Source organism: Cheilinus undulatus, linkage group 14 (assembly GCF_018320785.1).
Source record: "Cheilinus undulatus linkage group 14, ASM1832078v1, whole genome shotgun sequence".
Taxonomy (NCBI): domain Eukaryota; kingdom Metazoa; phylum Chordata; class Actinopteri; order Labriformes; family Labridae; genus Cheilinus; species Cheilinus undulatus.
In genome coordinates this window covers 30857440-30880810 of record NC_054878.1, presented here as the reverse complement: position 1 = coordinate 30880810, position 23371 = coordinate 30857440, and the positions used below count along the sequence as shown (strand labels likewise).

General features: G+C 39.0%; 1 protein-coding gene across 1 annotated transcript in view; it reads right to left on the bottom strand.

Annotated features, from left to right (window-relative positions):
- Positions 1–23371, bottom strand: part of LOC121521960 (protein eva-1 homolog A) — a 142059-nt gene that overhangs the window by 62737 nt on the left and 55951 nt on the right. Inside the window, exon 5 of the mRNA XM_041806178.1 lies at positions 6932–7075. Within this exon, the coding sequence (XP_041662112.1) occupies positions 6932–7075 (144 nt within the window). The remainder of the gene's footprint in view (positions 1–6931; positions 7076–23371) is intronic.

Here is a 23371-nt window from a genome sequence, read left to right as displayed (position 1 = left end):
AACTGTTGCCACAAAGTTGGAAGCATAGCATCGTCCAAAACGTCTTGATATGCTGAAGCATTACATTCCCCTTCCTTGGAGATAAGGGACCTAAACCCAAAAAACAGCCCCATACCATTATCCTTCCTCCACCAAACTTCAAGGTTGGCATCCACCAAACCCAGACTCAACCATCTGACTGCCAAACAGAGAAGCATGATGCATCACTCCACAGAACATGCTTGCACTGCTCCAGAGCCCAGTATCAGTGTGCTTTGCACCACCCCATCTGACTTTTAGCATAGGACTTGGTGATTGGAGGCCTGCTCACAGCTGCTCAGCCATCGAAACCCATTCCATAAAGCTCCCCCTGCACAGTTCCTCTGCTTACGTTAATGCCAGTGGACGTTCAGAACTCTTCAGCGATGGCGACTTTTACACACCATCGGCCTTAGCAGTCCTTGGTCTTCAGCTTCGTGGCTGTTGTTCCTAAACGCTTCCACTTGACTTTGGAATATCCAGAAGGGATGAAATTCCACAAGCTGTCTTTTTGCAAAGGTGGCATCCATCACAGTACTACACCTGAAGTCACTGAGCTCCTTAGATGCATGGCTAGGTGCTTGTTTTTCTAGACCTGTAGCAATGGGTCTGATTAAACCACCTGAGTTCAATGATTAACAGGTGTGGCCAAATATCTATGTAAATAGAGTGAATCATATATTAACCTTTGGTTTTTGTGTCTACCTGCTAGTAATGCAGAATTGTTTATTATTGTTGTTCACATGATCATTTCACTTAAATAGTTGTTTATTAAGGGGTGTTGGTAATAAATCCTGACATTGGAAAGTGTCTGTGTTGTGTATGTGTACATGTTTTAGGCTGCAGAGCTATCAGAACAAGTCCTACTTCAACTATAAGCCTACAGCATAAGCCAAAACATTTTTTTTACCAATAAACAGATAGATTGATGGTGCAAAGACACCACGTTTTTCATTACTGCAGCTTCAAAAGGCAAATGCCACACACCCGACAAAGTAACCAACTAAAGATTACAAGAAAGAAACTTCAAAGGGACCATATTGGAGCTTTGCTTTTTGAAGAAAGTGCCTCGAGCACGCTCAATTCATCAATCTAAAACAGTTGCGTCAAGGGAAAATACTTCCAAGTTTATGTTATGAATAATTAGCAAGATTGCTGCAAACTTATTTTTGACTTCACCTCGTTGAAATGCAGATATGTCAGTCAGACTCCTGGCTTTCTGTTTCAAACAAACAAACACACCGTGGGGACTTCCTCCAAAGGGGGGTGATGTAAATGAAGCCTGACAGCGGCGGCCGCGCAGAGTATGTGTGATCTGCTGGGAGACTGATGGAAGGTTCCGGGCCATTTGCTGCTGTGTTATTGCTCAGGAGTGAGTTTGACCCCGGGGCTGTGTGAGGAAGACGCCGGAGCTCAGAGGGATGATGGCTTTATAAATCACAGCAAGCTGAGGCCGATACTGAGAGTGAGACACACACCCCTGGACTCCTGCCTGTCTGTGTGAGTGAGCAGTGTTAACACAAACACACGCTCAGCACATACTCATGCACACATAAACATTTTATAACATTTCATTTTTGGCAGGCTGCAAAAGCACCTAAAATAGAGCTTAGGTCACAATGGGATAGTAAAGATTTTAAATGGGTTAACACCTCCTTCAGGCTGAGTGGAATGCTTTTCATCAAGACACACAAACATCAGTTTAAATATATTTGATTTAACTAAAAGAAAGAAATAATACTTTTGTTTCAAAAACTTTATCCATCTGATAACACATCCCATGCTTTAACTACAGCCCCAATTCCAAAAGAGCTGGGGCACTGTGTAAAGAGTGAATAAAAACAGAATGCAATGATTTGCAAATCTCAGTAACTACAAGGCAGACGCTCATCAATTTGCAAAAAACTGCAATCTAAAAATTGTGGAACAATTTCAGAAAAAAAGTTCTGCAAGATAAAATTGCAAAGCCTTTGAATATCCCACCATCTACGGTACATGATATCAAAAGAGAAATCTCTGTGTGCAAGGGACAAGGCCCAACCTCAATATTGAATGCTGGTGATATTTGGGCCCTAAGTTGGTACCGCATTAAAAACAGGCATGCCTATGTACTGGAAATCACTGCATGGGCTCAGAACACTTCCAGAAATTCCTGTGCCATCTTTAAATCCAAGTTAAAGCTGTATCAGGCAAAGAAGAAGCTCTATCTGAACAAGACTGCTATTGTCTCAGGGTGACAATAGTCTTTCAAAAGTCTTTTTCGAAATGACTGACACCGTATCATACGGACCATGAAGGAGAGGGACAATCCAGCTTGTTATTAAGGCACAGTTCTAAAGCCTGCATCTCTGATGGTATGGGGTTGCATTAGTGCCTGTGGCAGCTTACACATCTGGAAAGCCACTATCAAAGCTGAAGAGTACACAGAGGTTTTAGAGCAACAGATCCTCCCATCCAGATGTCTCTTTTAGGGAAGGCCTTCCATGTTGTAGCAGGACAATGCTAAACCACATACTGCATCCATCACAACAGCATGGCTTCACAGTAGAAGATTCAGGGTGCTGAAATGGCCCGCCTGCAGTCCAAAACTTTCACCAACTGAAAACATTTGGAGCATCATAAACGGAAATAAACACCAAAGAAAACCCAGGGCTGTTGCTGCAGCTAGAATCCTCCATCCAAAAACTTCTGCAGCTGGTCTCCTCACTTCCCAGATGTTCACTGTCTGTCGTTAAAAGCAGAGAGTATGCCACACAATGGTAAACATGGCCCTGTACCTACTTTTGTGGGATGTGTTGCTGCAGTCAAATTCAAAATGAGCTGATATTTTCATGAAATGTTAAAATGTCTCAGTTTCAACATCTGATATGTTTTCATGTTCTATTGTGAATAACATAGGGGTTTATGAGGTCTGACAATCATTGAATTCTGTTTATTTACATTTTCACAGCAATCCAACGTTTTTAGAAATGGGGTTGTCTTTCAAGCATGGAATGGGAGGAAAAAATTAATGTTTAAAGCTCCTATCAGGACTCAAATTCATACTGATGTCTCTTTGTGATCTACAAAAGTGAGTATGACCAATAGCACCAAGACTGATTATGTTTCTCGACATCGTAATTAGTAACGTATGTTATTGCTTCTGCAGGGTAGGTATTAGACAAGATTATTACCGGACATAGAAACATGGCAGAGAAAAACAAAAAATACTTTGATTTCCATTGATTGGTAGCATTTAAAATGCCATATACTAATCTTTATTGGTCACAAATGATACCATTAGTTGATTTTTATCTTATTAGTCAGCTTATTCAAGAGACTTATGTTGTGTCTTTTACAATAGTCTGAATTACGGTGTTGTGTTTCTAAATATGTTTTAGTCCTTTTGTGTAAGCAGAGCCCATTTTTTTTCCAGTCTAATTCCTCATTGTTGAGACAACATGCACACACCACCACACACACACATATATATGTGCACACATAAATACAGCCCATCATATGGAGACAGACATCCTCCTTCCCCTCGTCCAACACAACCGGGGTCAATCCTTCACACACTCAACCACCAATGAAAGAGGATCCCCTGAAATCAGCACTTAGCCAGAGCCTGGAGCAACCAGTGACTTCATGTCTGCAGCAGCCAGACTCATTTACTCACGTTTAACCCACCGCAGCCCAGAACAGCCATCTCTTAACCCCCAACAACCCCCACCTCACAACACGTTCCTATCTATCTGTTGAACATTTACACCATCCCACATCCCAACAAACACTCACACACATTACAGCAGTGGAGCTGTGAGGAGAGTTGGAGTGTTATCAGTGATAGATAAAGGAGGTTAGAGCTGAATGACTCCATAAACACAGCTGAGGGGGGGCTGCGTATTCTTGTCTCTGCTGACCGGTTGTGGCTGAGATAAAGGACAGACGGACAAACGTCTGACAAAGACGCAGCTTTGGAGACTAAGGAGTGGGTTGTTGACAAAATAGTCACTAACTTTGAGAAGAAATGCTAAATTAAATTTTCAAAAGGTCAAATCAAGCACTTATCAGGCACTATAAGGAGCATTTTCAAGCTCTTCTAGTGGTGGCAAGTTACTTATTGAGATCATCAGTAAGCGTCCTTGTCATTTTGAAATGGTATAAACAACTAAAGTTTTGTTTCATACAAAGATCACAAAGTAAAGGAAAACTCAAGTAAGTAAATATAAAACATTTGGCCAAACAAATAACTTCCATTTTAATCCATTTGCAATCAAACTGTGAATGTGATAATCCATGAAAAGTGCCTGATAGCTTGGGTTTGCTTGGTTAGTAAACCCAACATTTCCCAACATTAATATATCTTTAATTTCATTATTATTTAGTGTGAAAAATCCTCCAAATGAAATTATTTTTTTATCTAATGAGCTAAATGTTCAGTCATATAGCTATTTTTAACATGAGAGGCATACAATTACAATTTCAAACACTGTGCAAAATCAAAGCACTTTTGAACCTCCAGAGACCCGAGCATTTGGACTGCATTTTCAGTTTCTCTCACTTATTTAGGATAAGTGGGACCAGATACATATAAAACCTAAGCCCTGTCTTTGAACAGAAGGTAGTTTTCACCAAAAAGAAAAAAGCTCTCTGCATATGAGGACAACAGTCTTATCTTACTGGACAACATACAACATTTTAAAATATTTTTTAAATATATCTTGAGTGAGTTTCATCTGCTTGGTAGGGATCAGTTCAGTCAGTAAAGCCAAATATGAACTAAATTTTCACTAAAATTTCTGAAGGTGTTGGAAAATTCCTTTTAAAGTCCCTATAAAGGGAAATCCAAACTTTGTGTTCATCGTGAGGTAAATTCCCCAAATCCATCAGCCACAATGGCCTAAAGGTCATTAAAAGCATCATAACTGAGAGATTTGTACCAGAAAACAGTAAATTTAATCCCCACCTTCTATCTCTCTGCTCTGCCACAGAGCCAGGCAGGTGTGCTCTGATCAATTGCACTTTTTAAAATTTGAGAGGAAGTATTTCTCCTGAGTGGGCATGGCTTCAGCTCATTCAACGGACATTCCCACGACATCCTAGAGCAGACTTTCACTGCCTCATTTTTCATGATTTTGAAGATCAATTTAATAAACTTAGAGATGTCTTTCATGACTGTAAATTTACATACATAGTGGCCAAGAATATTTTTTATCACTTTACAGGGACTTTAATGTGATTAGAGATTTCCAAACCATAAAAATCCCCCTAAATTCCAAAACATTGTCAAAATCTATTGTTCAATTCCAAAAATCCATTAAAAATACCCAGATGTCATCAAATATTTCCCAAACATCTCAGCAAAGTTTTCTTAAAAGTCCTACAGATAAACATAAAAATTTTCACAGAAAATTAGATGAAATTTTCTTAAAAAAAAAAAATCAAACCAAAATTCCTAATCTAATTCCCATAATTAAAATTTAAAAAAATCCCCCTTAAACCCATAAAAATTTAGAAGGAAATTCCCTGCCAAAATTTCTGATCAAATTTCTAGAACTCTAAAAATGAATCCCCAAATTCCCATTAAAGTACAAAACAAAGAGAGAGAGAGAGAGAGAGAGAGAGAGAGAGAGAGAGAGAGAAAATCAAAGCACACTACCACCCAAAAAAGCCAGACCCACAAGAATTTCAAGAAATTTTCTGAAAATTTCAAAGCAAATCCTCCAGACATCCCAAGTAAAATACTCAAACCTTTATGGACCTTCTGGACAATTACCTCAACATTTCTAATGGCAGAATTTATAACAACGTTGTAGGAGAGCTCAAATGTTCTGTCCACATATGAACACGCAGGGTTTCAGGAGGTTAAAAGAAGAAGAAGACAGACATCAGTTGCCCCATAAAAGGTCCTTTTACACTCTTTCATTGAACATACTACATCTCATCAGAACTCATGAAGTGAACTGGCATCTTTTCATTCACCACACCGAATTCCAAACTCGGTCTTACCAGGATTTAAACAGGCAACCCTGTGATTTCCAACCCAAGTCTTTACAGACGGAGCTGCTGCCGCTCTACAGTAAAAGCTTCTTGAAGAGCAGAACAAAAGCAGTGAAGAATGCAACTCATGGAAAAACTTACAGCTCAATGAGGCACATAAACAAACCAAATATGATCAAAAACAACAAAAATAAATGCCAATCTGTGTGTCTTTGCTCATGATTTGGGTGGGAAAGGAGAACTTCAGGACAAGTTGCTGAATGATTGAATCCTGTTGCTGGAGGCGTCTGTTTAGTGTGTGAGTGTGTAAAGTGTGTGAGTGTGTCGTAATAAATTACAATCTTGACAGGCCAGGGTTAGCCCAGGGGTGTGGAAAAGACAACAAGGAAGACTATCCTTCCCCTTCATGGACAAAGACAAAAACCAAAGACACACTACTGTGTCAAGTTTCTTTAAATTATGTAATAAATATTACAAGAAGTTTGATAAGTCCTTGAAATTGTTTTCAGTGTAAGAAAATAAATACTACATCTACTGACTAAGCATGAATAGCCTGAAAAGTGAGAGTGATACTCTGTCTTTTCATAAAAATACTGCTTTCCATGTAAAGATCAGAAAGAGTCAAAAATATCAATTAAAACAGACAGATCGTAATAGTTCAAAAGAAGAAATTCAAAAGTTATTGCAACTTAAAACTTGAGCCAATCAAATATAGCCTTAAGTCAGAGCAAAGCTGTAAGCTACTGCAATCAGCCTCATTGAATCACTTTAAAAGACATATTTAATTCCTCTAGAAGTTCAACGCAGCCCATCTCAGATGAAGTTATCCTGAAACATGGCCAAAAAAGTGCTGGAGACCTAATTGAATGTAATCAGTGAGTGAGCATCGCCCCCTGGTGGCCCTCAGTAAACGTGTGTTACACGCACTCACCACAGGTGTAGATGACACTCAGGTACTTCCTGGTGCCAGAGTAACATGGATCCCCAAACTCTCTGGTGGAAGCTCGCACCAGACAGCTTTTCTTCCCCTGACAGCGAGCGGTCAGGACCTGCAGAGCCTCAGACGACTGGCAGTCTGACAGAAACACAGAGGAAAATCATCAACTTTAACAACCACATGTTAAAACGTGGAAAATGATTCAAGAAAGGTTGCTGCTTCCAGCCTTTTCATATAAAACTTAATGTTGCAGAGCAAATTAAACCCCTAATAATAAGCAACTGTTAATTCATTTCTCAGTAATGCCATTATGTTTTTGTCTAAAACAGGGATTAAATGGAGCATGTCTGGTACAATGAGTTGATCCATCTGTCAGAAAACAACAATAAAGTTAACTGGAAAATTATACCTCAATTAAACTTTCATTTACTTGTTTTTTCACTTTTCTTGGCATGTAAAGGACACAAAGAAACAGTTTAAATTTTAGATTTAAATGCTAAGAAAAAATGGCTTTATGATGTGAATTCTTAAAATATTTTCTGTTCTACACCAAAACATCTTATGAATCTGGCAACAACAAAAAATCTAAAAATGGATCAAAAACACAATAATCTTTAAGATATAGCCCCAAAATCAATACAGTGCTCAACAGGTGTACATTTACACTTTATAATAGAACTGGCCTATTGACAGTCTCAATTTCAAATATGATTTTAGCTTTCTGTCATCATGAAAACATGATAATAAAAGATAGAAATTATGATGATTTGAGTATGAAAAAGACATAATTAAAGGAGGAAGGATGCCTAAAACAAAGAGACAAGTCTTTTGATTCCTGCTTGCACTTTCCTGGTAACGTACGAATCCTGGTGGATCAACCCCTGCCGCTGCAGAAGCGGTGGCAGGTGCTAGCTAGCCACCAGGAGGTGCTGCTGTCAAACCCATCGCCATGTCCACAGATTCATAAAACACTCACTACATACAGTTGAAACCAGAAGTTTACATACACTATATAAAAAGGCACATAAACTTTTTTTTTTCTCACCATCTAACATTAAATCAGATTAAACTTTTCCTGTTTTTGGTCAATTAGGATTACCAAAATTATTTCTATTTGCTAAATGCCAGAATAATGAGAGAGATCATTTTTTAGACATTTTATTATTTTCTTGAGAGTCAGAAGTTTACATACATTTCATTAGTATTTGGTAGCATTGCCTTTAAACTGTATGACTTGGGTCAAACATTTTGGATATGCTTCCACAAGCTTCTCACAATAGTTTGCAGGAATTTTGGCCCATTCCTCCTGGCAGAACTGGTGTAACTGAGCCAGGTTTGTAGGCCGCCTTGCTCGCACATGCCTTTTCAGCTCTGCCCATAAATTTTCAATGGGATTGAGATCAGGGCTTTGTGATGGCCACTCCAAAACATAGACTTTGTTATCCTTAAGCCACTTTGTAACCAGTTTGGCAGTATGCTTAGGGTCATTGTCCATTTGGAAAACCCCCAAGCTTTAACTTTCTGGCTGATGTCTTAAGATGTTGCTTCAGTATTTCCACATAATGTTCTTTCCTCATGATGCCATCTATTTTGTGAAGTGCACCAGTCCCTCCTGCAGCAAAACAACCCCACAACATGATGCTGCCACCCCCATGTTTCACAGTTGGGATGGTGTTCTCAGGCTTGCAAGCTTCCCCCTTTTTTCTCCAAATGTAACGATGGTCATTATGGCCAAAAAGTTCAATTTTAGTTTCGTCAGACCACAGATCATGTCTCCAAAAATTAAGGTCTTTGTCCCTGTGTGCATTTGCAAACTGTAATCTGGCTTTTTTATGTTTCTTTTGGAATAATGGCTTCTTCCTGGGAGAGTGGCCTTTCAGCCCATGTCGGTACAGGACTCGTTTGACTGTTGATAATGACACACTCTTACCAGCTTCAGCCAGCATCTTCACAAGGTCTTTTGCTTTTGTTCTTGGGTTGAGATGCACTTTTCGGACCAAAGCATGTTCATCTCTGGGACACAGAACCCGTCTCATTCCTGAGTGGTATGATGGCTGGACATTCCCATGGTGTTTATACTTGCATATAATTGTTTGAACAGATGAACGTGGCACCTTCAGGCATCTGGAAATTGCACCCAAGGATGAACCAGACTTGTGCAAGTCCACAATTCTCTTCCTGATATCTTGGCTGATTTCTTTTGATTTTCCCATGATGTTACACAAAGAAGCAGTGTGTTTCAGGTTTGCCTTAAAATACATCCACAGGTGTGCCTCTAATTAACTCAAATGTTGTCAATAAACCTATCAGAGGCTTCCAAAGACATGACATCATCATCTGGGCTTTCCCAGATTGTTTAAAGGCATAGTAATCTTAGTGTATGTAAACTTCTCACTCTTAAGAAAATAATAAAAAAATGTCTAAAAAAATGATCTCTCTCATTATTCTGCCATTTAGCAAATAGAAATAATTTTGGTAATCCTAATTGACCAAAAACAGAAAAAGTTTAATCTGATTTAATGTTAGACGGGGGAGAAAAAAAAGTTTATGTGCCTTTTTATATAGTGTATGTAAACTTCTGGTTTCAACTGTAACTCAAGGAGAAAATGACACAACCATCAAGTCCAGAACAGGTCATGAGCGCTCAAAATGAAACACTGCACTAGACTGTAGGAGCCTGAATGCAGGTTATTTTTGTTTGACATTGGCATTTCCCTTACTAAAGTTAAAACATAGAAGAACAATTTACACCAAAGAAATGTAATATTTCTTTGATGATTCCTTGGATGAAGCTATTGTAATTTCATCTCCCTCACCTCCCTGCTTTGTAAATTCATGACATGAGAGTTTTAAGCCAGTTGGCTACTCCCACGTCTATTTATTTATTTATCTATTTATTTATACCTCCATCTGTGGATCGATTCTTGTTTTAATATTTTGTTAAATGTGGAAATAAGAACATTTGTACCACTTTTTTGTATTTTTTTGTTTTGGAAGTAAACTTTTTAACCTTTTCAAGTGGTCTGTTGTTGTGCTTAATAATGTGGAACAGTGCATTTTGAGGTTTTTATTTTTTTTTAAATAATTTTTGTCATTATGAAGTTTGTTCAAAAACATTTGAATTATGCTCTAATGGCTGATGACTTGAAAAATATTCTGACTGTCATTTGCATTAATATTTAGGAAAATCAGAGAAAAATATCATTTGCATAATAATGTGGAACGCGGTGTAAAGAGGTTGTCAGAGTCATTGTGCATGGCTGTCATCATGTCTATCATTATTAATGCATGCAGTTGCAACAAGCCTGCATGTTGGCTCATGCAGTCTGTAATATTATTGACAATTCAAGCACCTTTTGTTGTAAAAGCCTCTTTGCATTTTTCTCTTGGCATGCCGCCATCATTATGTTGTTTCTTGTGCAGATTAATTGCTTTGTGCTTAGCAAACATTGGTGCTCCTCTTGGAGCTGATTGTTGGCATGAAAAAGAAACTTTTTAATAGTTATTCTAAGCTTTCCTAGGGTTTCTTTCGAAGAGTTTAGTATAAAATTTGTCCCGCCTGAAAGAATCATTTAAACATCTGCATCTTTATCTGTTCTACGTTATCCAATCATTGGAGCTCTACTAAACATTCGACATAGAGTGGTGCAGAAATGAGTCCTAAAACGCAGAAGTGAGTTAGCATTTTAGCACTTACGATTCCCCCGTCTGAAAGTCTATGAGAATTTTTAATGAGTTTTCGGTTAAAAGTCTGAAATAAGGTCTGTGGTGAACACAAGAAAGCTCAAGAAAGTTTAAAGTTTTATCCTACAACATAAAATACATCTGAAACTGTGTCCCACCTTTGAATTGTGTATCTTTTCCCATCTTAATAAAGGCGGTTGCTAAAAGACAGCTAACAAGGACTACAGTGTTTGTCAGGAAGACTAAACGTCGTCATCCAAAGCGCAGCAACCAAGCCTGCCATTCAGTTGAATCTGCGGGTGATGACGTTAAATTGAGTTGACTGTGTTGTAGTTCAATATGACGTTAGCTTTTTACTTTTGTCAGTTAGATTAACAACCAGATATGATGCTTATATCATAAATTTATGAAGATTATCTTTATGAACAAAACTTGTAAGTTTCTTAAACTTTTATTGGACACAGATCTTATTTTATTTTCCAAAAACCCACTGAAAAATCCCACGGGCTCGATGCCAACGGAACCAATGCAACGTTAACTTCCAGGTTTCCCTACAAAATTACGTCACGACTGCACCACTCTATTGGCCTATTTTTCATTCTCAAGGATTAAAAATTGCAGACAAAACTCGTGTAAACTGTTGAAACAAGACAAAAACATGGGCAATATTTCTGTGTAATGAGGCCGTCAACATTTTATTATTCTTTATAGACCAAGTGTTTTTTCCAAATGATAATATCTCCATTATTTCAAAGATTGATGGAATAAAAAATACAGACATTCAGTGATCTGGGATCTGAAATGAAATTATCTGAAATGATGATTTCCCAATGTTATGTGTCCAGGGACTTCTATTATTCTTGCTTGGGATTTAAACAGGTGTTAGTACCATTTTTACTGAGAATTTGTTCTCATCACTACAAACAATATTGTCTTAACTATTTACCGTTTGAAAATTTATTGATATATATCCTAAATACCTGGTATATCGCCCAACCCTGACACATAGTCCTAACAGGGAATATTAGTGTCTTTCTGTAACATATCTGATGGACAGGTAGTAATTCCCGCACAAAAGGACGACATGAGTCACTGTCAGCTTTGCCAGAAATTAATACTCAAGTACACGCACTCCCTCCCATGATGGCGGTCTCAGCTCCCATGATGGAGCCTCTGTCCACATCAGACCCACACACAGAAACCTTACTGGGGCCTCACATTGTTAGAAGGACACCCGATCCTACATGTGCATGTGTGTAAGAGTGTTTGTGAACGGTGGCCAAACACACACTAACAAAACATTATATTGATGCCCCTTTATGCCAGCAAGAACAACAATGTAATAGAGATTTAACAATATCAACATTTCAGAGCATCATGACCTGAAATACCATTGTTATCAGTTCTATCAGGGTATTGTTATAATTTGCTGACCCCCCTCCCAAAAAAAAGTATGGAGTTACAAACTTCAGCAGCCGTCAGTCAGTCAGAACTGGAAAGCTTGTAAAGGTGGAGGGTAAAATGAAAGCAGCAAAATATAGGAAAATCCTTGACCACAATCTTATTCAGTCTGAAAGAGAACAGAAAGCATACTATAACTCTTGATCAAAAATGATCCAAATTAATCCAGGTTTCTTCTTATTTACAAAAACAAAATGGAAGCTAGAATTAAATGTAAATCGTGGCCATTAATCAACATTTCCACAAACAAGAATACATATTTAAGAGTGATATTTTCTAAACCAGTGTTTCCCAACTGTTTTTCTTTGGAGCCCCCCCTACATGTTCCTAAGAAAAGCGGAGGCCCCCAAGAGAAGAAAAAGTGACTACACTGCTACCAAATAAAACCGATAACCCTGGTGGGGGTTCCCGGACCCCAGGTTGGGAACCAGTGATCTAAACAATAATCAATCAATCAATCATTTGTCATGATAAATATAACAATGAAATTTCATTCAGATTCAATTCAATTTCAATTTCAATTCAATTTCATACACTGCATAGCAGGAGATGTAATAAGGTGCAAAAATTGTGCAGTGAAGTGCAAAGTCCCTTAAAGGTGCAGTGTGTAAAATTGGGACTGTCAACATCTAACAGTCAACTCTGGAGTGTAATGCTCATTTCTCTGGTGATAACAGTGGGAACCAGTGAAGTTTAAAAATCAATACATGCTTAACTGTTATTTGGTTCCTTCTATGTTGCCATAGAAACAGGCAAAATGCAAAAATCCAAGATGGCAGCATCCTTATAGGGGACCCTCCCTATGTATGAATAAAAGGCTTATTCTGAGTTAATTTAAAACATAAATTTAAAAAATGTGCTATCAGATGTCAACACTAATTTAGATCAATCTACTTATAAATGTTATGTTTCATTTTAACCAAGCTTGTTTTGCTAAATGCTACTAGGCTAAATATTACACACTGCACCTTTAAACACCTACTGTGTAAAATTAGCACACTATACACAGTACAATACAATGAATTATTCAAACTTTGACAAACTTTGAAATGGACCCATATTGATAATCCATCATCAAATGTAATGTGTTTGTATTCATAAGCAAAAAAAAAAAAAAAACCTTTACTGTTCCTGGAGGTATAAAGACAATAAAAAAATAAAGGGAGGTTTAAAATTGTGTGTAGATGGCTAAATAGTCACAGAAATGGGTGATGGATTGTACAGATGCTTTATTATGAGACAAACCACACCTGGTCTTTTTTGACCTGTGAGTACAAGTGTGGTTATTTGCTTCCATTTAGACTAAATAAATAGTTTGAAAACTAACTAAAATTTGACATATCAAATGCTCCTATTAACATTACTACCAAAAAATATAGAAAACATAAAACAACAACAAATAAATAAAACAGAAAAATAAGCAAATATTTAATCTGAAAATGAGTAATAATCTCATGAGAATGAAAATCATGAGAATGACAATCTGTATCATATAAATTTTACATAAATAAACACGTTTGTCTATCTAAGCAATCAGCATTGGATCTCCATGGTAACCTGATGGTTCCGTTCCATTCCGGAATGTGTCCTTTGAAGTCTGTGACACGATCAAAACTCTGTTGAGAATTCCGAAGACTCTTCTTAACATTAGGAAGAGTTCTTTTTCAGTCGGTCACAGCACTGAGAGGGTATCGCTGCAGCACCTGCCAGCTTGATCTACTCAAACCAGCGACGTTTGCGAGATTTAAGTGCGAAATGGGCGACATTTGCTGCAAACAGGTACGTATTTTTCTCCAGTCAATCATTTCTAAAAATTTGCAAAATATCTGCACCATTTGTTAAAAAACTTTTTTGAGGCCAGTTTTAATCTCATGAGTAGGAAAATCAGGCTAACTTTGGTTTTTCATATTTTCTGTGCTGTACAGAGTTCAGTCCACGTTTCAGACGTGGTGAAGGAGACAGAGTCGATCGATCGCTCTCAGAAAAGGTAAGGACATCAGTAGCTGATCATTGATTTTATACAGAAACTTGAGATATTACCATTTTTTCTACTGTTCTGAGGCTAGACTGAACAGAGTTGTGACTTGTTTTTCGAAACCCCTAGCTCTTAATCTAAAATATTGCATGGCTTTAACTATGCCAACTAAAAAGAAAATTATGGACCTGCTTAAAAAATGTGCTTCAATTTAGTAACAACCTACAAAACTAAGTTAATCTGACTCAAGTTAATAAGTGGCAACTCAAGGGTACACCTTGCATCTTGTTGCTTTAGTTAGATTAACATTTTTAATCCACACTTTACTTTTTTAGATTGTAGAATAATTACATTTTAATTTCATCAAATCAAATCTGCCCAAAATGCAGTGAATGTAGTTGGACAAGTTTGTTTTTTTCTTTCAAAGCTGAATTTACTTGGGGCTGACATCTAAGGATGCCTCATCTACATGATTTCTGATTGTTTTCCATTTGTGAACAACTGAAAATTCATTATTTTGTCCATTTCTCCAGTGCAAAGCTCCTTGAAACTCCTGACAATGAAAAGGAGCAGAAGAGGAGACCATGGTGGGGCCAACTGTTTGGGCGACCTTTGGTAAGTGTCAGATCTTCGTGTTTAAACTTATTTCTCTTAATTTAGTTCTGTTTCTCATGAAGGAAGTTAAAGCTAGGTGAATCATATTCATTAACTATTTGTTTGCACCATCAGAAAACATCGAAGGACCCTACAGTCAACAAAGAAACCACCAAGGCTCAAAGTGACAGCAAGTCCAAGAAGGCGTTTTGGGCTTTTGGCAAGGTATGTATGGTATGAAGTGCAGCATTTAAAACCCAGCTAAGACCAAAGATTTGTGACGCTACTAAACCTTTTTAGATCGTTGGTGACAAGTACAAGCTGTCTCAGCTTAAATCAGGCTGTCTGATGATTTTGCCTGTAAATCAGTTCATCAACCTAAAAACAGCTGGATTTTGGACATTCAAGTAGATTAGGACTGTAGAGATTAATAATATTTTCAGCAGATATGATGATATGATTTAACCTGAGTTTGTCTGGTCTCCTACAGAAAAGGAATCGGGTTAGCCCAGTTCAAGGGGACATAGAGGAACCAAAGGACAACACCAAAAAGTCCAAGTTTCCTTGTTGGCTTTTTTGCACGGTATGTATATTAGACATATAGTACAACACTGAACTTAAACCAAATTTCCATCAATTTTTTATTCATGTAAATTCACATTATTCAACCAGAGTCTGCCTTGTCTCCAACAGGACAAAACTCAAGTCAAAGTTCAAGAGGGCCATCAGAGGACCCCACATAAAGATTTGGCAATAGAGGTTAAAACACCTCAAGAGGAGAAGAACAACCAACAGGAGGAAGGGGGAAAAGAAATCCAAACAGTAAAATTTCAGTTCACAGAAGTACCACCTTCCATGACCACGATCAATGTGTAAGTATATGCACATACAAAGCCATCTGTAGGGGGGGTAACAGGGAGAGCTCTCTGGGGCCCAACCAAATGGTGGGGGGGCGGCAAAGCCATGGTCCAACGTAAATGCAAGCTGTGATAACCATTTTTTTTATTTCTTTTTTACCTAAACCACAATCAGTCTTATCAAAGCAACAGATATTTCAAATTCCTTAGGTTGTAGTATATAAACCACTTTTCTTAAAACAGAATTAAATGGTTAAAAGTGGAAAAAAATGTGTTTAAAGTAGTAAAAAATGGTTGAAAGTGGCAAAAATAAAAAAATAGGCTGGTAAAATGGGCTTTCAAATTTGTGAAAAGAGGTTAACAGAGGTTAACATATACTTTCAGGTTCCTTGTTCAACAGGGCCCATCCAAAAAGAGGATACGGCCCCAGACCCCGCGCAAGGATGTGGCAACAAAGGTCAAACCACATCAAGAAAAAAAGGAAAACAAAAAAGAGCAGGCGGGAAAAGGATGTCAACCAATCAAAACCCGTGTCAAAGATGGTCTAAACACCATGACCACCAAGCTTCTCAGACACGACCAAATCAAGAACCTTGGGTAAGTATTTGTACACACAAAGCAGTCTATGTGGGGGGGGGTACAGGGAGAGCTTTCTGGGTACCAGCCAGAGGGGGTGCCATCAAGGTCAGCAAAGTCATGGTCCAATGTAAAGCAATGCTGTAATAACCATTTTGTGGATTTTTTAGCCTGAATATTAACCACTTTTATCAAAGCAACAAACTTTGATTTATTTATATCATTGTGAATTCACCCCTTTACTTAAACAGAATTAAATGATTAAAAGTGGTGAAAATGTGCTCACAAATTGGTTAAAAGGGGTTAACAGAGACAAAAAAGTAGTCAAAAAGTGGCAAAATGGGCAGCTAAAAAGCTTGAAATTGGGTTAAAAATGGCAAAATTGGGCATTAAAAGTGGTGAAAAGCAGTTAACAGTGGCAACAACTGGTTCACAGGAGCAAGTGGGTATAAAAATAGTGAAATGCATTTAAAATTGTCAAAGATTGGCATTAAATGTAGTTGAAATTGGTTAATATTGGTAAATCTGGGTTGACAGGCAAAAATGGGCATAAATAAAAGTGAAATGGGGTTAAAAATGGGCAATAAAAGTGGTGAAAAGGCATTAATATTGGCAAAAATTGGTTAACAGAGGAAAAAATGGGTTAAAAAAGACAAATCTTGGTCAAAAGAGACAGAGTTGTAAGAAACTGTCACCTACACTCACCAATGATACTGATGCAACACGCATACATTGATTTTATTAATGGGTAGGATGTATTCTCTAGGTTGTCAGTAGCCCGCCAAATCTGTGGGCAGACCTGTGTACACATGTCAACACGACTAATAAGTTTAAAGAAACTTGAAGCTATTAAAGTTATAAGACCAAACAATACTGACCTGTTCTATTTCTTCAATTCATGTCAGATTTCCCAACCCAGCCAACAACTGCTACATGAACTCATGCCTGCAAAGTCTGCTGATGCTGAAAGACTTCGTCAGCACCATCAGTCGTCAGGAGCAGGTTTGGAGTTCAGTCCCACAAGCTGCACTGTTGAGGTACAGTACCCAGCCCACTTATTCTTTACTCCAAGTTTGAATTCACCTTTTTCAAATTGACATGTAAATGCAATGCCTCTGAACCGCTCACTCTTCCTTTTTAGATGGTTTAATGAAATCAAGAACAGTCATTTCTCCCCCAGCAAAGAGCAGAAGTTACAGCTCCTTACTGCCTTTAAAAATGCTGTATCGCTCCACAATCCGGAGTTCAATGACTACCTCCAGAAAGTAAGTGAACTTTCCCATTCTTTGTTACCTTTATTAGTTTCTAACAGAACACAGCTTAACTCTTCTGCTTGACTGTGTATCTGCAGGACGCACACGAGTTCCTGACCTCTGTGTTAGACCAGATCAGGTCTTCTGGTCCAATCCTGCACACGATGGCAACCAGCATGGACGGGAGTTACGAATGTCCAGTGGACAGCCACATGACTTTTAAAATGCAGAGCATAAGGATATGTGGAAGGTATGACTTCAGGAAGACATCTTCATTTCTATATTAGAATTTAAAACTAAGCGGATTTATAATTCAGAGTCAATTCACGCTATTTTAAATGAAAAACTCAAAACTAGCACGGGTAACAGGCTAAGTAGACTGCAAGAAAGTGTGCCATTTTTAACCTCTAATGACCTGATGTTTAACTATTTGATGTCACGAGCAGGGAGAGTTTCAGTGACTGATCTTTCACAGATCTTGTGTTGTAACTATTTTTTCCTTTAAATTTGCAGCTGTAATACAGGATCAGAGAGGCAGGAAGATTTTACAAACCTGTCCCTAGACCTTGTCCCTGGATGTGGAACGGTGGATGAACTTCTAAATAGGTACCTGAAGGTAATGCATGCTTCTCCCATATGCACTCATAAAATACACTAAGTTAGGACAGGAGAGACACGATTCAACCATACACATCAGGCTGAAACCTTGATTTGAAGTAGGGCTGAAAGATTTGCAAAAATAATCTAATTGTGATTTTTTCCCCCCAATATTCAGATTTAATATGCAATTATAATTAGGTTCCTTATCTTGTTTTTTTCAACAAATTCAAGTAATCAATCATTCTATATTATAACCTATATTCAGTCAGGAACACTCACATCATACATTTCACCATTTTATTGCAAAATGGATATCCAGTTTTACTTGCTGGAGGAGGCTCTGCTCAGAAGAAACTTCTTGGTCAAGCAGATAAATTTATGACAATGTATATTGAAAACAATGAAACTATTTTTGAAGCATTTAATCCATAGTAACACAAATATGAGGGTGCAACAAGCTTTAAGCTATAAAGGAGGAAGTTGGGGTGGAGGAGGTCAACTTTTGCCAGCAGCAGCATGGTGCACCAACATTAATGCAAACAGGGATTAGTGAGAAGGACTTCATATTTAAATAGACTACTGTGTTGAGAGAAAGAGCTTTGATTGGCTGTGTGTGCTTGGAGGTTGGGACCAGTTGACTGGGGTGTATGATTTCTGTGAACTAATGCTAAGCTTCATCAATATTAGATGAACTAGGGCAGAACGATTAAAATAATATCTGATTGCAGTTATTTTTGCTCATAATGCAAATGTGTTATCAATTGCTTTATTGAGGGGGATTAACATTTTTATGTCTCCTGTTTTGATTAAGTAAAACATACATAAAACACAAAAGGAAGGATTTTTGTAAGCCATTTTAAAATGGACGCTTGAAAGTGTGCAAAATCTCAGCTGATGCAAAAAAAAGAATGTATTTAACTGGTATTTTGATACATTATAAGGTAAAGAAATACTGTTACTGCTGCAGCAGGCCACACTGCAATTTAATCTCATTTGCAATTCATTGCCCAGCCCTAATTTGAAGATGCAAGCCTAATTCTACATTTCACTGACACTTTCATAGCTACTTCTAGTATGTGCCTGTCATTTTTCAACCAAGAACAAAATGATAAATATTTCTTCTTCACTTGTTTAAAGGTAGCTGAATTGGAATACGGCTGTGACTGTGGCCACGTCTGTTCCACACAGAAATATTCGTTCGCCACCTTGCCAAAGTAAGTGACATCTTCTTCATCATAAATTAACTACTTAAAATCACACAGGTTAACAAACACACATATAGGTTGGCAAAAGTTGTATGTGGTTTCAGACACAGCTTTATTATTACATTTTTTTACACCTTATAGCCTCCTTAAAATTTCCTCTCCATCTTTCTGCAGAGTGCTGATACTCCATCTAAAACGATTCATATACACACCACAGTATCAGCTGGTCAAAGTCTCTGACCCTGTCCATATTAACAGAGATCTGGTGGTGACAACAAGCAGCGTAAGTAGAAACTACAACAACCTACCATAAAATGATCTTTGACAAAGTGCTCAAATATTGTAAGTCAGTGTGTGGACAGTGTGAACTAACTATCTCACCTTTCAGGAGGGGGGCTGCTACAGTTTAGTGAGCATCATCAGCCACTTGGGCAGCAGCGCAGTGAGAGGTACGTTAAATCAATCCTTGTCTTAGAAATACACAGATGCCATATTTTTATTATAACAGCACATCATCCCTCTTCTTCTGTAGTCACTGTTGTTTAACCCACATACCTTCCACTGAGTCTAACACAGCCCTACTAACAATACTCTCATCTGTTAGGACACTACATATGTGAAGGAGTGGACCCTAAAGTTGACAAACAAGACAAGGAGGACCGCTGGTTTATGTACAGCGATGCACTAGTCACACAAACCAGCGGGCCCTTGGTGTGCAAAGAGAGGCAGGGAAGTGCCTTCATTCTGTTCTACGAAAGACAGGTATGAGATAACCTCCATGCTAAAATGTCATTTCTTTTTAGACTGAAGTGGTAAGAAAGATAGTTGAAGAAAATCTCTAACTATGTCCATTCTGACTGCTTAATTCTCAGGATTAGGCGAGGGGGAAAGGAAGGGTGTATCTGCAGGCAGCAGTTTCAAGTTGTGACCTGTACATTCCCCATGCTATAAAAGAGTCGCTAGAGGGGACCGAAAACTCGCTAAATGTAGCGACAAAGTGGGGGAGGGTGCAGGCACTCGGGCTGAGTTCGGCATGGAGATACACTGAGCGACAGGAGCAGAGACACCAAAAAAGTAAACATATCGGCTACATATTGGCCGATGTTGATTCATCTTTGGAACGCTATAATCGGCCCGATTAATCGGCCTGCCCATAAATTGGTCGGGCTTTAGTTTAAAGTAATGAATCCACAGTAGCATGAATCTGAATGAAGGTGCAAAAAGGTTTATGCTATAAAGGAGATGTAAAGACGTAAAGTTACATCTGTCCATATCCGAAGTGCACCTCCAATGGAGCTCTTAACATCAGGGAACCATCAGGAGGAACTATTAGGAGGATTCTGCTCTTAGGTACTGTTGCACTGTAATCATGAGTGGTGTTAAGAAAGATAGTATCGGCATTGTCACTACCTGGAGCTCGCATCAACGGAGCCTGGGTCTGTTGAAGGTGGCATGCTGTTGAGGCTGTGTGGGCCATGTGATAAGATAGTTAAGAGGATGTCTGCGTGTTGGCATGGTGGGTCGTGAGAGCCGGCATGGAGGGGGGGTGGCTCTGGGACGCTAGAGATCACTGTTCGGCCCTCTGGAGGTGTCCGCTCTTAACATCGGGGAACCACCGGGGGGAACTACTAGGAGGACTCCCAGTCCCTCTCAACATCAAGGAAACCCTCAGGTAAGTTAGGTGCATCTCCGGTGACGTTCTTGAAGTTGGGAGCATCATTGGACATGCACCTCCGGTGATGCTCTTGGCATCAAGGAACCACCAGGAGGAGCCAACAGGAGGAATCACCAGACTACCAACCACTCTTAACATTAAGGACACCCTCAGGTAAAGTGCATACCACCTATTGGCACAATGGACAGTTTAACACCACGTCCCGTGTTTCATGATTCTGGAGGAGGCTGGGGCCGAGGAATTTAAGCTTTGCCAGCAGCTGCACAGTGCATCGGCATTGATCCAAGCAGGGATATGTGAGAAGTACGTCATATTTTACCGACCGCTGTGTTAAGAGAAAGAGCTGTGATTGGCTGTGAGAGTTGGGAGGCAACAACTGGGATCAGCTGATCACAGCTGGGCATATGACTTCCATGCCCTGCATGAAACTAATGCCAAGCTTCATTAATAAAACTTAAAAACTTGTCAGGCCTATCTCTGTGAATGCAAATTACATTCCTACTTTATAGTTTAACCTCCTGAGACCAGGGCTTTACCTGAAATTTCTGTCAAAATTTGTAGACATATTTTTAAGTATCCCATGAAAAGTACCCTGAAATGTTTTCATTTCCCAAATGCTTCTTTAAAACTTTATCAAAGAGTCTAAACATTCCAATATATTTTTTTGATTTTCCTAGATCTTAGAACAAAGTCTGCAAATTTCTATCCAAACGTCCCCTAAAAGTTCTCCAAGAGTTCCCTAAAATGTACAAATGCAATCCCAAAAATTCCATGACACAGAAATATCTAAACATCCAAACAAATTCCCTGAAGTAATTATGAAAATTCTTAGAAACTTTTAAGAACATCCTACTCCCAAATTTCCCATCAATTTCCCTAAATTTCCATGAAAATGCCCCAAAATTTCCCAATGCCCCCAAACATCAAACAACATTCCAAAATTCCCACCAAAATGCCAATGAAAAAATTCAAAGCAAATTGCCCAAAACTTCCAGTGAAACTCTCCAAAATATAACACCATATCCTCTAGTTTTCCATGAAAATACTCGAATAATTTCCAAGCAAATTCCCTAATGCATCCAAACAAAAACTTCCCAACAGTTTTAGCAAATTACTTAATTTTCAATGGACAATCTGGGTTAATATCTCAAAATTTCTAATAGCAGACATTATTTAAATGGATCCCATGGAGGTAAACTTATGAGGGTACTGAGACCCTAAAGAAGTTTTTGATCCAGCACGACAGCACTCACATGTCTGTGTCACCTCTAAACTCCTCAGCCTGAGTCTTGGGCAGTGAAGAAGAACTTCCACTTCCTTGTTTGGTGCTTCCTATCACTTACCTAAGCCCCTCCTACCAAATGAAGCACCAAACATGAGTCAAAAAAAACATTATTTCAGACCAGATCAGTGTTTAATCAAGACACAGTGCAGTAAAGGGTTAATAGCGAGCAAAAAAAGTGCCGCATCTACTTTGAAAAATATTTCGATCATGAACTTAAGTGACTCGTCAAATCTGAGGTCTGACATATAATGTGGGAATTAAGTCCTGCTGAGTCTCGTGGGAATGTGGAAAGGTCAGGATTCCACATGGGCGATCCATTTGACCCTTAAAAACACGGAGATGAGTCTTTGTAAATGGACACTGGGCCCTTGGCCTGTCTCCCCTGGTGGGCCCCAAAGACAGAGAGAACAGAAAGGTGGAGGTAACAGTCTGGTTAAGGCTCGGCTCACACGTCAACAGGCCACAACATATTATGGGCTCAGGTCAAAGGGCAAAAGGCTGAGTCAGGAAGTTAAAGAGGGTTATCCAGAAGTCGTGGGCATCGTCGGTATTTCAGATTTAATGGACGATCCAGAACTGTGTCGTCATGTCGTACTGGATCAAAGATTCCTGATCGAGAGCCAAACTTTGTTTCCTGGCAGTGTCTGTGTTTGTAGTGAAACCCGATCCTGTGTGGCAAGTGTCTTAAGAATGTGAACCTGAATGGATTTCTGTCCATTTGGTCGCAGTCTGAAGGGGCAACCGGACACTCCCCAGCTGGAGCCGACACACTGGATCCTCAACCAGGACTTAGTGAGGTAGAAGCCCGTGGGAACCACTGAGTGTAATAGGATAAGTGCTCAGACACCTCAAAGGTTAAAAAGTTCCCACTGTCTCATAAAACAAGAGGATTCACAGACATCCACTTAGAAGAGAACTGTAGCCCAATATCACCTCCAGACTCGATTACTGCAATAGCCTCCTGTATGGTCTCCCCACCACCCATCTCCAAAAACTGCAATATAACCAGAATTCTGCCGCCCGCCTCCTCATTTGCACCCTCTCCAGAGACCACATCGCCCCCATTCTCAAACAACTCCACCGGCTCCCCGTACCATACTGCATCCAATACAAGGTCCTCCTCATCACCTACAAGTCCCTCCATAACCTGGCCCCTCCCTATCTCACCGATCTCCTTCAGTAGCACTGCCCCACCCACTGCCTCAGATCAGCCCACACCAACCTCCTCACTCCCACCACCAGGACAAAGCACCAGACCTTAGGGGACCG